This window comes from Nyctibius grandis, chromosome Z (assembly GCF_013368605.1).
Source record: "Nyctibius grandis isolate bNycGra1 chromosome Z, bNycGra1.pri, whole genome shotgun sequence".
Lineage (NCBI taxonomy): Eukaryota > Metazoa > Chordata > Aves > Nyctibiiformes > Nyctibiidae > Nyctibius > Nyctibius grandis.
In genome coordinates, this window is record NC_090695.1 from 1 (window position 1) to 14,298 (window position 14,298).

General features: G+C 50.5%; 1 protein-coding gene across 1 annotated transcript; it reads left to right on the forward strand.

The window, feature by feature from the left end:
- Positions 1 to 5,154: 5,154 nt before the first annotated feature.
- LOC137675834 (RNA-binding E3 ubiquitin-protein ligase MEX3C) lies at positions 5,155 to 8,332 on the forward strand (the record flags this gene model as incomplete). The annotated part of the gene is made up of 1 exon (XM_068422066.1): positions 5,155 to 8,332. A coding segment is annotated over one exon (1,226 nt), but the record flags the coding sequence as incomplete, so codon positions are not given.
- Positions 8,333 to 14,298: the final 5,966 nt, after the last annotated feature.

Consider the following 14,298-nt stretch of genomic DNA (forward strand, 5'->3'; position numbering starts at 1 on the left):
AGCACCTTCCAGTACCTGAAGGGGCTACAGGAAAGCTGGAGAGGGGCTTTTGACAAGGTCATGGAGTGATAGGACGAGGGGGAATGGTTTTAAACTGAAAGAGGAGAGATTGAGATGAGATACGAGGAAGCAATTGTTTGCTGTGAGGGTGGTGAGACCCTGGCCCAGGTTGCCCAGAGAAGCTGTGGCTGCCCCCTCCCTGGCAGTGTTCAAGGCCAGGTTGGATGGGTCTTGGAGCAACCTGGTCTGGTGGAAGGTGTCCCTGCCTGTGGCAGGGGGGTTGGAACTAGATGATCTTGAAGGTCCCTTCCAACCCATTCTATGATTCTATGTCACTAATTATTCTGTCACCGCCTCCTTACTCGGTGTTGTGTATTACAAAATCAGTGCTCAGAGTGCTAAAGACCACGTTCAGAGTGGAGGCTGTAACACAGTGTTGCCTTTCATCATTTTTTTTGTCTTTCATTTTGCTCAGGGCTGCTCATCAAACCTGCCTCCTGTGTAAGGGGTGAGTTGGTGCTAATGCAACTTCACCTCCTTGTTCTTCTTACAGCCCGTGGTTTTTCCTGTAGCCCTATATAATCAGGGAGGCAAGGTTAAAACAGAAGTGATGGTAAGAAGGTTGAGGTTCCTGTGTGTGCCTGAACCCCAGTTTCACGGCGCTTGGCAAGAGCTGCAGGAGAAACGTGGGTATGAGGCGTGTGTCCCTGCTTTGACAAGCTGCCTTTTGATGACGTTGGTACTCAGAAGCGTGAAGGACCTCCATACCCCTGCTGTAGCTGTTCAGAAGAGACTACGCAACTGTCTCCTACAGCATCCTCCTAGACAAACTGATTGCCCAGGGCTTGGATGGGTGGATTCTTTGGGTTCAAAACTGGCTGGATGGCCGAGCCCAGAGAGTGGTGGTGAATGGGGCAAAGTCCAACTGGCGGCCGGTCACTAGCGGTGTTCCCCAGGGCTCAGTTCTGGGGCCGGTGCTGTTCAATATCTTTATAGATGATCTAGATGTAGGGATTGAGTGCACCCTCAGGAAATTTGCAGATGACACCAAACTGGGTGGGAGTGTCGATCTGCTGGAGGGTAGGAAGGCCCCACAGAGGGATCTGGACAGGTTAGATAGATGGGCCGAGATCAACGGCATGAGGTTCAACAAGAACAAGTGCCGGGTCTTACACTTGGGCCACAACAACCCCCTGCAGTGCTACAGGCTGGGGGAAGAGTGGTTAGAAAGCGGCCTGGTGGAAAGAGACCTGTGGGTGCTGATGGACAGGCAGCTAAACATGAGCCAGCAGTGTGCCCAGGTGGCCAAGAAGGCCAATGGCATCCTGAGCTCTCTTAGCAATAGTGTAGCCAGCCGGTCTAGGGAAGTGATGGTCCCTCTGTACTGGGCACTGGTGAGGCTGCACCTTGAATCCTGTGTCCAGTTCTGGGCCCCGCACTTCAAGAGAGATGTTGAGGTGTTGGAGCGAGTGCAGAGGAGGGCGACCAAGCTGGTGAAGGGTCTGGAGGGTCTGACCTACAAGGAACGGCTGAGGGAGCTGGGGGTGTTTAGCCTGGAGAAGAGGAGGCTCAGAGGTGACCTTAGTGCAGTCTACAACTACCTGAAGGGAGGTTGTAGTGGAGTGGGAGTCGGCCTTTTCTCCCAGGCAACTAGCGATAGGACAAGAGGACACAGCCTGAAGCTTGGCCAGGGGAGGTTCAGGTTGGCCATTAGGAAGCATTTCTTCTCAGCAAGGGTCATTAGCCATTGGAAGGGGCTGCCCAGGGAGGTGGTGGAGTCACCATCTCTGGACGTGTTGAAGAAAAGCCTGGACATGGCACTTAGTGCCATGATCTGGTTGCCATGGTGGTGTCAGGGCAAGGGTTGGCCTCGATGATCCCAGAGGGCTCTTCCAACCTGATTGATTCTGTGAAGGGATCCTCATCTGTAAATCGGTCCGTGTCCCATTCCTGGTGTGTGGCATTGAGGTGAATTCAGCAGAAGAAAGAAATCAGGGGGAAGGTGCTGTTTCTCCTGGGCTACCACCGTGGCTGTGCAGAGGAGGAGTCTGTGGGATGCTTTTTCGGGTGGCTCTTGGCAGCAGGTCGGTTGGTGTGGCGCAAGCAGGCGTGCACAGGGTTCCTGCTGGGGTCGCTCGGCTCCCTTGGGGAGTTTCCCTCGTGGAGTAACTGGCCAGAGACTGAGTTTGATGTATCTCATGGGAACTTGTATTGAGTAGACTTATCACACCAAATCTAAAATGACTTTGAAAGTTTTGATTAAATTGAATTTCCAGTCTAGAAGTCCCCTCTTCAGGCTTTATCTCTATACTTCTAAATCTTGGATACAACGATCTGATGATTTATTGCAGAAGTGTGGGGTGGTGTATTTTTTTTTTCCTTTGCTCAGGAGAATTGGGAAACTTCTTGATTCATCCCTTGGCCCCATGACTTTGTAGCTGGCTGATCTCAAGTCATCGAGAGTTTGCAGGTGAAATGGGGAAGGGAGGTGAAGCTGCAGACTTCTAACTTGATCTGAGGTTCTAAAACGTCAGGAAAATCTTGTCTAAAATGTCAGGAAAATCTTGTCTAAAATGTAAATTATAAGAATTTGGAAACTAGAAATAAGTAGGCTCTGAATTGTGGATGTAATAATGAGTTATATATACTTTTTATATATAAATTTTATGCTAGATGCTGCTAGTATTGTCTTCTAAGTGCTGCCTCTAATTTAGAATCATAGAATGGTTTGGGTTGGAAGGGACCTTAAAGATCATCTCGTTCCAACCCCCCTGCCATGGGCAGGGACACCTTCCATCAGACCAGGTTGCTCCAAGCCCCATCCAACCTGGCCTTGAACACTGCCAGGGAGGGGCCAGCCACAGCTTCTCTGGGCAACCTCGGCCAGTGTCTCACCACCCTCACAGCAAAGAATTTCTTCCTCATATCTCATCTCAATCTCCCCTCTTTCAGTTTAAAACCATTCCCCCCTCGTCCTATCACTCCATGCCCTTGTAAAAAGCCCCTCTCCAGCTTTCCTGTAGCCCCTTTTGCCTTTTTTTAATCTAGTAGAGCGTTAGTGTCCTTCTCGGTGGGCTGTCGTGGGAGCTTGAGGCTTCTACGTTTGGTCTTACCAAAATCACAGAATCAACCAGGTTGGAAGAGACCTCAGGGCTCATCAAGTCCAACCGTTGCCCTGACACCACCATGGCGACTAGACCAGGGCACTAAGTGCCATGGCCAGGCTTTTCTTAAAGCCCTCCAGAGATGGGGACTCCACCACCTCCCTGGGCAGCCCCTTCCAATGGCTAATGCCCCTTGCTGAGAAGAAATGCTTCCTAATGTCCAACCTGAACCTCCCCTGGCGAAGCCAGGGAGAAAAGGCCAACTCCCACTTCACTGCATCTACTAAGCAGGCCTCTGTGTCCTAGCAAACTTTCTCATTCAGTCCCCAAAAAATCAAAGACAAACGTTTCATTAACTTTTTGCTTCTCTTTCAGGCTTATATTTACCCAGTTAAAGAGAGAAATTCCACGTAGGCATGTAATACTGCATAATGAGCCTTATTTGCATGCAACAAACTGCTTGAACTCCTACTTGGCAGTTCAAGGAGTGGCTCCTTCATCCCGTGGGGAAGAGTGAGGTTTAAATAACACTTCTTGATAACAGGAAGCAAATGAAGAGTTCTCAGTAAATCGATAACTTTATCTATATCCTACAGAGGTTGTGATACAGACCCTTCGCTCACTTGTAAATGTTTAATTTGCTTTTAGGTAATGCTTGTCAGTGAAAGGCTGGAGTATCAGCGGACTGAAGTGCGTGTATGTGTGAACCTTGACTCCTTTTGTAGGATCTTTAGAAATAACTGAAGGAGACATGTGGAAATAAATGAAAAAAAATATATAAACCCACCAATATTTATGGTATAATCGTGACTGTGGCTGTGACAGAATCACAGAATCACTCAGGTTGGAAGAGCCCTCTGGGATCATCGAGTCCAACCGTTGCCCTGACACCACCATGGCAACTAGACCATGGCACTAAGTGCCATCTCCAGGCTTTTCTTAAACCCCTCCAGAGATGGGGACTCCACCACCTCCCTGGGCAGCCCCTTCCAAGGGCTAATGACCCTTGCTGAGAAGAAGTGCTTCCTAATGTCCAACCTGAACCTCCCCTGGCCAAGCTTGAGGCTGTGTCCTCTTGTCCTATCGCTGGTTGCCTGGGAGAAGAGGCCAACTCCCACTGCGCTACAACCTCCCTTCAGGTAGTTGTAGACTGCACTAAGGTCACCTCTGAGCCTCCTCTTCTCCAGGCTAAACACCCCCAGCTCCCTCAGCCGTTCCTCATAGCCCAGACCCTCCAGATCCTTCACCAGCTTGGTCGCCCTCCTCTGCACTCGCTCCAACACCTCAACATCTCTCTTGAAGTGCGGGGCCCACAACTGGACACAGGATTCAAGGTGCGGCCTCACCAGTGCCCAGTACAGAGGGACGATCCCTTCCCCAGATCGGCTGGCTACACTATTCCTGATAGAGGCCAGGATGCCATTGGCCTTCTTGGCCACCTGGGCACACTGCTGGCTCATGTTTAGCTGCCTGTCCATCAGCACCCCCAGGGCTCTTTCCACCGGGCCGCTTTCTAACAACTCTTCCCCCAGCCTGTAGAGCTGCATTGGACTGTTGTGGCCCAAGTGTAAGACCCGGCACTTGTTCTTGTTGAACCTCATGCCGTTGGTCTCGGCCCATCTATCCAACCTGTCCAGATCCCTCTGTAGGGCCTTCCTACCCTCCAGCAGATCGACACTCCCACCCAGCTTGGTGTCTTCTGCAAATTTGCTGAGGGTGCACTCAATCCCTACGTCTAGATCATCTGTCAGAGAGAAATAGCCATCCACGTTTATTCACCAGTCTAACAGCAGTTGAGGAGACGATGGGCTAAACCAGCCCAAGAAGCGTTGCTAAAATAGTTTGTGGTTGTAAGTGTCGGAGGTCTGTTTGGAAGTAATAGGTCGAAGTTGTTACCGCTTTCTCTGGAGTGTGGCTTGCAGAGATAAAAACAGCAGCTTCTGGTTTCGCCCTACGGTTTCTTGAAAGTCTCAGCTTAAAATAGATGACTTTCTTGTGGCTTTCTAAACTCAGACGTCTTGCTAAACTTGCGTTTGTTTCCTTTAAACAGGTTGCAAAATCAAAGCACTAAGGGCCAAGACAAATACTTACATCAAGACCCCTGTTCGTGGAGAAGAACCCATCTTTGTTGTCACCGGACGAAAAGAGGACGTAGCCATGGCCAAAAGGGAAATTCTCTCCGCTGCTGAACACTTCTCCATGATCAGAGCGTCACGTAACAAGAACGGTCCTGCCCTGGGAGGTTTGCCATGTACCCCCAACCTGCCGGGTCAGACGACAGTCCAAGTGAGGGTGCCTTACCGTGTAGTTGGGCTAGTGGTTGGACCCAAAGGAGCTACAATCAAAAGAATTCAGCAGCAGACCCATACTTACATCGTCACTCCCAGCAGAGACAAAGAACCCGTCTTTGAAGTCACGGGAATGCCCGAGAACGTGGACCGCGCGCGTGAGGAGATCGAGATGCACATAGCCATGAGGACCGGCAACTACATCGAGCTGAACGAAGAGAACGATTTCCATTACAACGGTACGGATGTCAGCTTTGAAGGAGGCCCGCTGGGATCTGCGTGGCTTGCTTCTAATCCTGTCCCTCCGAGCCGCACCAGGATGATTTCTAATTATAGAAACGACAGCTCCAGCTCCTTGGGAAGTGGCTCCACCGATTCCTATTTTGGAAGCAATAGATTGGCTGACTTCAGCCCAACGAGTCCCTTCAGCACAGGCAACTTCTGGTTTGGAGAAGCGCTGCCTGCGGTGGGCACGGAAGACCTCGCGGTCGACTCTCCAGCGTATGACTCCTTACCGACTCCTTCCCAAACCATTTGGACCCCTTTTGAACCTGTCAACCCGCTCTCCGGCTTTGGTAACGACCCCCTTAGTACTGCCAAGCCTCAGCGCCGCGGGAGCCAACCATCTACTCCTCGTTTATCACCCACATTTCCCGAAAGTCTGGATCACCCGTTGGCTAGGAGAGTGAGGAGCGACCCACCTAGCGCTGCCCACCAAACCGGCCTTCCCATCTACATCCCCGCTTTCTCCAACGGTACCAACAGCTATTCCTCTTCCAACGGCGGCTCCACGTCCAGCTCGCCGCCCGAATCGAGACGGAAGCACGACTGCGTGATCTGTTTTGAGAGCGAAGTCATCGCCGCCCTGGTCCCCTGCGGCCACAATCTCTTCTGCATGGAGTGTGCCAACAAAATCTGCGAGAAGGAAACGCCGTCGTGTCCCGTTTGCCAGACAGCTGTTACTCAGGCAATCCAAATCCACTCTTAAAACAAAAAAAAATATATATATATATATGTATAGCTATTATTATCGATGGACTTTTTAAAACTCTTAAAGGCATGGGTGTAACGGTACCCTCTAGTAAAACTTCCTCATGAATTCTGACTGTTGGGCTTTTTTGGGATTAGGCTGAAGTCGTTAATAAATTTCTACTCTCTCAAAAGGCTGCTACGGTAACACTAAACCTCGGTGGGCTCGGCGCGGTTCAACGTAAGCAGACGGCGCGTTTAGGGGAGATCCAGCCGGTGGGATGTCCATGGCACAGCGAGAGGGGAAAGTCAGGAGGGATTCCTGAGCGATTCCACGACAAAACAAATCGTCCAGGTTTTCTGAAGGATCTCTGGGACTTGGGGCGTGCTGGCAGCAGCCACCCTCGTCGCCTCAACGCCTCGTCTGCCGCGGAGGGTTCGTGGCATTATCGATATCTCGAACGACACTTCCAACGCTGCCTTCTTTACACTGCCAGTTTTGCAAAACAGGTTTGGGGAAATCATAATTTTTTTTGGCTTTCTGCAACGACTAATTCTTCAGCATTGCAAATTTTTTTTTTTTTTAAAGCATAATTTGATTTATTGAAATGGATGATATTGGCAGGCTCAGCTAATAAATAACGATGGGAAGGGGAGGGAGAGAAGCTGCCTGACGCACCTCCACTTCGCCCCGATGTTCCAGAGGATCAGGACCATCTCGATTTGTGAATTCCTACCCAGTGCTTTGCTTAATGTGGGAAAAAAAAAATAAGTCTGGCTGGCTTCATCCCATTCAATAAGGGCTTTGGGATGCACATACTTCGACTAACAGGATGCTGACATTCCGTTCATTAGGCCAATCAAGCTGTTCTTAAATTGACATTTTTAGAGAGTCCGGAGTTCAAAATGTGAAGCATTTTTACGTTCGATCCATCTTTGTCTTGCACATTTATAAAGATAGATTTTTATTTTTAGTAAGGAAAAGGAAAACAAAAAAAGGGGGGGGGGGGGGAAGAGTTGCGTACGTGCCCTTGTATTATTCATGACAGCAGCTGGGACCGTGGCCCTGCAATCAGTTTACTTCATTTCACAACTGTCTTTCCAATCATAAGGAGAAAAAAAATACGTCTCTTGAACGTGCTTCTTTACATTTCAACCTGTGGATGTGTCTAGTTTTTTTTTTCATCCTCAGTACGTTCCCAAATCTGTGCTGGCATATATTAAAACAACAAAAAAAAACAACAAAAAAAAGACATAAAGTGGAGTTTTGGTGGATTTTTTCTATTTTTTTTTTTTTTTTTGAAGCATTATTTTCCCAAGAGCTTTTTTCTCAGTAGAACAAAAAAAAAGAAATTCTATGCGTATTGAACTAGTTAAATATACAGAAAACTTTATTTTTTATTTCCACTTGAAGAGTTACATTTCGTATAAAAGTTTACAAACGACGGTTTTTATTTTCCTGGATTTTTTCAGTATAAAAAGAGTTGCCTTGACGGCACGTTCTGTAACTTTAATGCTCGAATCGCTTCTAGGATAGTTCCGTGTCAGTATTGAAACCTAACCTCTAGCTGCAGTCCTGTAGATAACGAACAAAGGTTCACCCAGCATGTATTTTGTATTTTATTGCATCGTACACCGCCGCTCATAAGCCAAGGAATCGACAGACGTTAGGTGCGTGTACCGTTTCTATAAACCACAAACTAAGAATGATAAAACTATCGAGATAGTTTAGTATTTGCTAATTTTACTACACTTTTTGTTATGTATATGTAGGGAGGTCATAGGGATTATAAATTCAATTTGAGTAAAGTTTAAAAAAAAAACAAAACCAACAAACATATATTTTATGATAAAGGGCCTTTAACTTATGGTGGCCAAAGCACTGATATTATATATTTGCTGTAAAGAGAATTATAAGAGTTTTATTTTTCTGATATTAAAAGTTACTTAATAAAGACTTGTTTCCATTAACTGGAACGTTTTTGCTGTCCTCATCGTTGTCGCTTGGAGCCACCTGATGTCCCTCATCCCACCCACTGAGGGGCTTACCACACCATGGATGGGACTTTGGTGTGGCTGGGTGACTTCATGGGTGAAGAATCTTGTTTGCCATTAATTGCTGGCTTTACACGCTGCCTGGAAAGAGCAGCTTCTGCTCTTCCCAAGGGCAGTTATAGAATGGTTTTGGTTGGGAAGAACCTTTAAGAACATCGAGTCCAACCACTAACCCAGCACTGCCAAGCCCACCACTAACCCATGGCCCTCAGCACCACATCTACACGGCTTTTAAATCCCTCCAGGGATGGGGACTCCACCACTGCCCTGGGCAGCCTGTTCCAGTGCTTGACAACCCTTTCAGTGAAGAAATTGTCCCTGATCTCCAATCTAAACCTCCCCTGGCACAACTTGAGGCCGTTTCCTCTCGTCCTATCACTTGTTACCTGGGAGAAGAGACCGACCCCACCTCGCTACACCCTCCTTGCAGGTAGTTGTAGAGAGCGAGAAGTTATTTCAGTGCAGCTGCCAGATAAACTCCATGGACTTGTATTTGTGAGTAGGGATCACAGAATGGTTTGGGTTGGAAGGGGTGTTTAAAGGTCATCTAGTCCAACCCTGGACATCTACAACTAGACCAGGTTGCTCAGAGCCCCGTCCAACCTGACCTGGGATGTTTCCAGGCATGGGGCATCTACCACCTCTCTGGGCAACCTGTGCCAGTGTCTCACCACCCTCATCATAAAACATTTCTTCCTAATATCCAGTCTGAATCTCCCCTCTTAGTTTAAAACCATGACCCTTTGTCCTATTGCTACAGGCCCTGCTAAAAAGTCCGTCCCCATCTTCTTATAAGACTCTTTGAAGTATTGAAAGGGCACAGTAAGGTCTCCCCGGAGCCTTCTCCAGGCTGAACAGCCCCAACTCTCTCAGCCTGTTCTCAAAGGAGCAGTGTTCCAGCCCTCTGACCACTTTTGTGGCCTCCTCTGGACCCTCTCCAGTGGAGTGTCACAGAAGGATCTCCTCCTGATGTCCAGCTGGGTCTCCTGTTGCGTTTCCTCCCGGTCTGATGGAGGTTTGCACCCTGTGCCTGGTACAGAGTTGTTCAATGTTTCCTTCTCACATCATCGTGTCCCCTCTTTGCCATGAGCCACCTTCTCTTCTCTTCCGACTCTGGTTTTGCTGTTGGCAGGAGCCCTCCTGCGCTCTCCTTAGCCTGGTGGGCGTTGCAGTGTGCTTAGATACTTCCGTGGTGGTCATAGGTTTATTCTTGCTCCTTGTTGAAGCATCCTTCCTCATTTCTCACCAACGAGGGCCTGCGAGAGGAAGCAGTTCCCCTCTGGGAAGGAGGTTTGCAGCAAAGCCGAGCACCTGGACCGCTGACGGACTCTTCCCTGGGATGAAGGAGAGTGACAGCAGTGAGTAGGAAAAGGCATTTTAAGGTTTCAAAGGTGTATATTTATAAGTACTGCGTGTAACGCTGCTGGAGGCTGTTTCCCTGGTGGGATTTAAGGGTGGGACCCTTGCTGGGTCTCTGTGGTGGGGTAGATACAACAGGGTGCTGCTGAGTTGGGTTTTTTTGCCAGAACTTATTTCTGATTATTCTTTGGGGAGTGGAGGGGGAATAATAAAACCCAGCTGCTCCTTCCTGGGAGCACACACAAATGCACTGGCTTGGATTTCTCCTGCCTGGCCAAGGATTTTAGATACCCCGGGGGGGTGTTTCACCCCCTCCTTCATCAGCAACTGTTCAAACATCCCTGGGGTCTATGGAGGTGGTGGAGCCCGTCCATGCATCTGCCCATGGTCCTCAAAGCCACCACCCTGGAGCTCATGGCCTCAAACCTCAGCTGTTCAGTTCCTTCATGAGGCCGGAGAGGAGAATATTGCTTCTAAACTGCCCTTTATAAATAGCAAATCTTGGGAGGAGATTAAAGGGTCTTTAAATTCACTTCACTTGGGTCTTGGGGTGCTTTTAGTAATCACAGAATCAATCAGGTTGGAAAGAACTCTGGGATCATTGAGTCCAACCATTGCCCTGACACCACCATGGCAACTAGACCAGGGCACTAAGTGCCATGGCCAGGCTTTTCTTAAACCCCTCCAGAGATGGGGACTCCACCACCTCCCTGGGCAGCCCCTTCCAACGGCTAATGACCCTTGCTGAGAAGAAATGCTTCCTAATGTCCAACCTGAACCTCCCCTGGCCAAGCTTGAGGCTGTGTCCTCTTGTCCTATCGCTAGTTGCCCGGGAGAAGAGGCCGACTCCCACTTCACTACAACCTCCCTTCAGGTAGTTGTAGACTGCACTAAGGTCACCTCTGAGCCTCCTCTTCTCCAGGCTAAACAGCCCCAGACTCTTGTTGCAGCAAGAGGCCTCAGACAAAACCTCAGGGAGCTGTAACCTCGTCCCTCCTAGATGGACATCAACCATCTGCAATCCCAACCCCTCCAACGTGTCATATTTAGCAGAGCAAGTAGCATTGTGGTTACTCAGGAGCTGCATCAGCCAGGCATGGGTTTTAAAAACCTCCGCTTCTCCTCCGTTTGTTGTAGTGAATGGATTTTTCCAGGCTCAGGAGCACTTGTGACGGGTGAGTAACTCGCCTGGAATTTAACTCTTGTTCACGGCAAGGGAAGCACTCGCCACTGGGCATCTGCACGAGCCCGCCTGCCCCGCTGCCAGCTGGGAAGGTTACCGGAGATAAACAATTTTAGGGTTTTTTTTATTCCCAGGGGAAGTTTTAAGGAAGCATTAAGCTTGGCATCTTTTCCTTTCAGTCCCCTGAAGCGTTCCCGTCTGGGCTCTGTGCTGGTCCAGGAGCTCCTGCAGCAGCTCTCCCGAGGCAGGGCGGACTCGGACGAGGCTGATTTGGCATCGGTGAAGCTGGTTTGGCATCGGTGAGGCTGCTTTGACAGCAGGACCTTCATCTGGCAGGGTGTCTCCCAGCCCTGCCCTCCTGCAGCTGGCTGGTCCAAAAGCCCAGTCCCTGCCCTGGGAAACCCCCTCTGGCTCCATGTTGGGAGCAAGGTGGGGAAACATGGATGAGAAACCTCTCCCAGCTCCTGGGGAAGGAACTCAGGGGGCTTTTTCTACTTGATATTGCTTGCTAGTTGTATTTACTAACCTTAGGGTGGGAAGCTGTGCCTGGAATGTCACATCCCCATGCTCAGCATCTCCTGTTGGGTCCCAAAAGTCAGCCAGGGTTAGGCTGTTCCTGCTCAGCCATCCACAGGGTTCAAACTTGCTCCCAGGGACAATAGGCACAGCTCAGGAGCTGGCACTAAAATGCTTTAATTTAAAAAAAAAACACACAACAAACATCTCAATCCTTTTTGTGCTGTTTTACGGTTCTTTCATTTCTGTGAGCAGTTGGGCAGGTGCTCCAGGGCGATCCTCTCCCTCCTTGGGACCAAAGTCAACTCTCCATGGGCTAAACTACAGCGTGGGAGTGTTAGGGATGGGGAGAGTAAAGAATGCAAAGCTGTAAAAGCAAAAGGAAAGTCTAACCTTTGCTTCCTGAATGTGATGCTTCAAGTAGGAGCGATGTGCAGGTGGAGGCTGAGGCCATGGGTCGGCTCAGATGGGCAGGTCAGGCTGCCTGAAGGCAGGGGAGAGGTTGGAAAAGACCTTTAATATCACCAAGTCCAACCGTTAACCCAGCACTGCCAGGGCCACCACTAACCCATGTCCCTCAGCACCACATCTACATGGCTTTTAAATCCCTCCAGGGATGGGGACTCCACCACTGCCCTGGGCAGCCTGTGCCAGTGCTTGACAACCCTTTCCGTGAAGAAATTGTTCCTGATCTCCAATCTAAACCTCCCCGGTGCAACTTGAGGCCGTTTGCTCCTATCACTTGTTACCTGGGATGCTCCATGCCCACTCCCTCCTCTGTCTGCTCCACCAACCCATGCTAACCTGAGCGCGGTGTTTCAGCGGCACGTCCCCAGCCACCCGGGTGTCCCCACGGGTCACAGCTGCCATTCCCAACTCTGCCACCACCACACCGCGTGTCCTTGGTCACGTCCCTGCACCTGGGGCAGCCTCACTCCAAGCGCTGCGGTGCCGGCCCCAGCACCCAAACCCGTCACCCTCGGGCCTGTGGGACATCTTGCCTGCCCTGAGCGTGGCCATGATGGTCAATGCTGCTTTGTCTGTGTTTGCTGAGAGGAAGAGCTTCACCCTGGGCTCCTTTTTTTCTTCTCAGCAAGGGTCATTAGACATTGGAAGCGGCTGCCCAGGGTGGTGGTGGAGTCACCATCTCTGGAGGGGTTTAAGAAAAGCCTGGACATAGCACTTAGTGCTCTGGTCTAGTTGCCATGGTGGTGTCAGGGCAATGGTTGGACTCGATGATCCCAGAGGGCTCTTCCAACCTGATTGATTCTGTGATTCCTCACAACAACAAACCCACCCCAAATTGCCACACTCTGCCCTGGGCTGTCCCTGTCCCTGCCACCATCCTATGGCCCTGCGTGCCCTGGGGCACGGCCATGGCCCTGTGGCAGCCTGGTTCAGTGGCCTTGTGCCCTGTGGGTCACCCCAGTGCCCACATGGGAATGCAAATGGTAACGGGGTCAGGGATGGGGACATCCCCAGCCCCTCGGGCAGCGCAGAGGCCCTCTTGACCCAGATGCGAGGAGGGACGGTGCCGCGGCCATCAGGATGTCACTGCGGAGCTGCAGCGTTTGCTGGCTGACAATGGCTTTGGTGGTGCCTGTCCCCAGCCCTTCCGTGCTGGGGGAGCCCCAGCAGCCGCAGGACCCACCAGCCCCGTGTCCCCTAAAGGCTTCTGAGGGCACATGTGTGTGACACCATCTCCACACACCCTTCTGCAGGAGCAGCTGCGGAGCAGCACGCCCACTGCTCCCATTCTGCAACGGTGAACCAAAAAAACCCACCAAAAAACCTCCCAAACCCCTTAATTTTTTGCAGGATTTCAAATCGCTGCAGCTGCCCGTGCCAGGCTGGCACCACCCTGCCCAAACCTGGGGCGCCTTGGGGTTCCCCCCCCTCTAGGACCCACAGCCACGTGGTCATGTCGGGGGGGGTTAAACGTGCACCATCACGTGCCGGCACATAACACCGGTGTGAGATCCAACAGGTTGATGTTGGCCACGACCAGCCAGCAGCTCTAAAAGGGCTGCTAATAGCACCAAGAGGGAGAGTCTGGGAAGCTTTCCAGAGAGATCAGGAGCTAAAACTGCTTTAAAGTGAAGATTGATGAGCTGAGGGAGGGACTGTGCAACTGAACAAGAAAGTCTCGGCCACAGGGAATTCATCTGTGGGGAGAATGTGAGGATTTCACATTTCTGTGTGTCCAGGACGATGTTTTGGTAGGAAGTATCACCATTTCGTTACCGTTATTAGTCTGGCACCTCAGGGCACGTGATGACAGGAAAGCTGGAGAGGGACTTTTTACAAGGGCATGGAGTGATAGGACAAGGGGGAACGGTTTTAAACTGAAAGAGGGGAGATTTAGATGAGATCTTAGGAAGAAATTCTTTGCTGTGAGGGTGGTGAAACACTGGCCCAGGTTGCCCAGAGAAGCTGTGGCTGCCCCCTCCCTGGCAGTGTTCAAGGCCAGGTTGGATGGGGCTTGGAGCAACCTGGTCAGGTGGAAGGTGTCCCTGCCCATGCAGGGGGGTTGGAACTAGATGACCTTCAAGGTCCCTTCCAACCCAAACCAGTCTGTGATTCTGTGATGTGGTTGCTTACTGACCTCAGCAGACCCAGAGCATTGCGAACGCATCGCCTGTCTCCTGCTTTATTCCTACATCCCATGACTGGTGGTCATTGGTATTTTATCCAGTCACTGGTAGTAGTTCTGCAGGCTGGTAACTCCAGGAGCAGATGGAGTAGAGCCCCCGTGCACCTTTTAAGACAGGACGGCCCTCACTCACCAGCACCTACGACTGCAGAGACCTGGCACTCGCTCTGG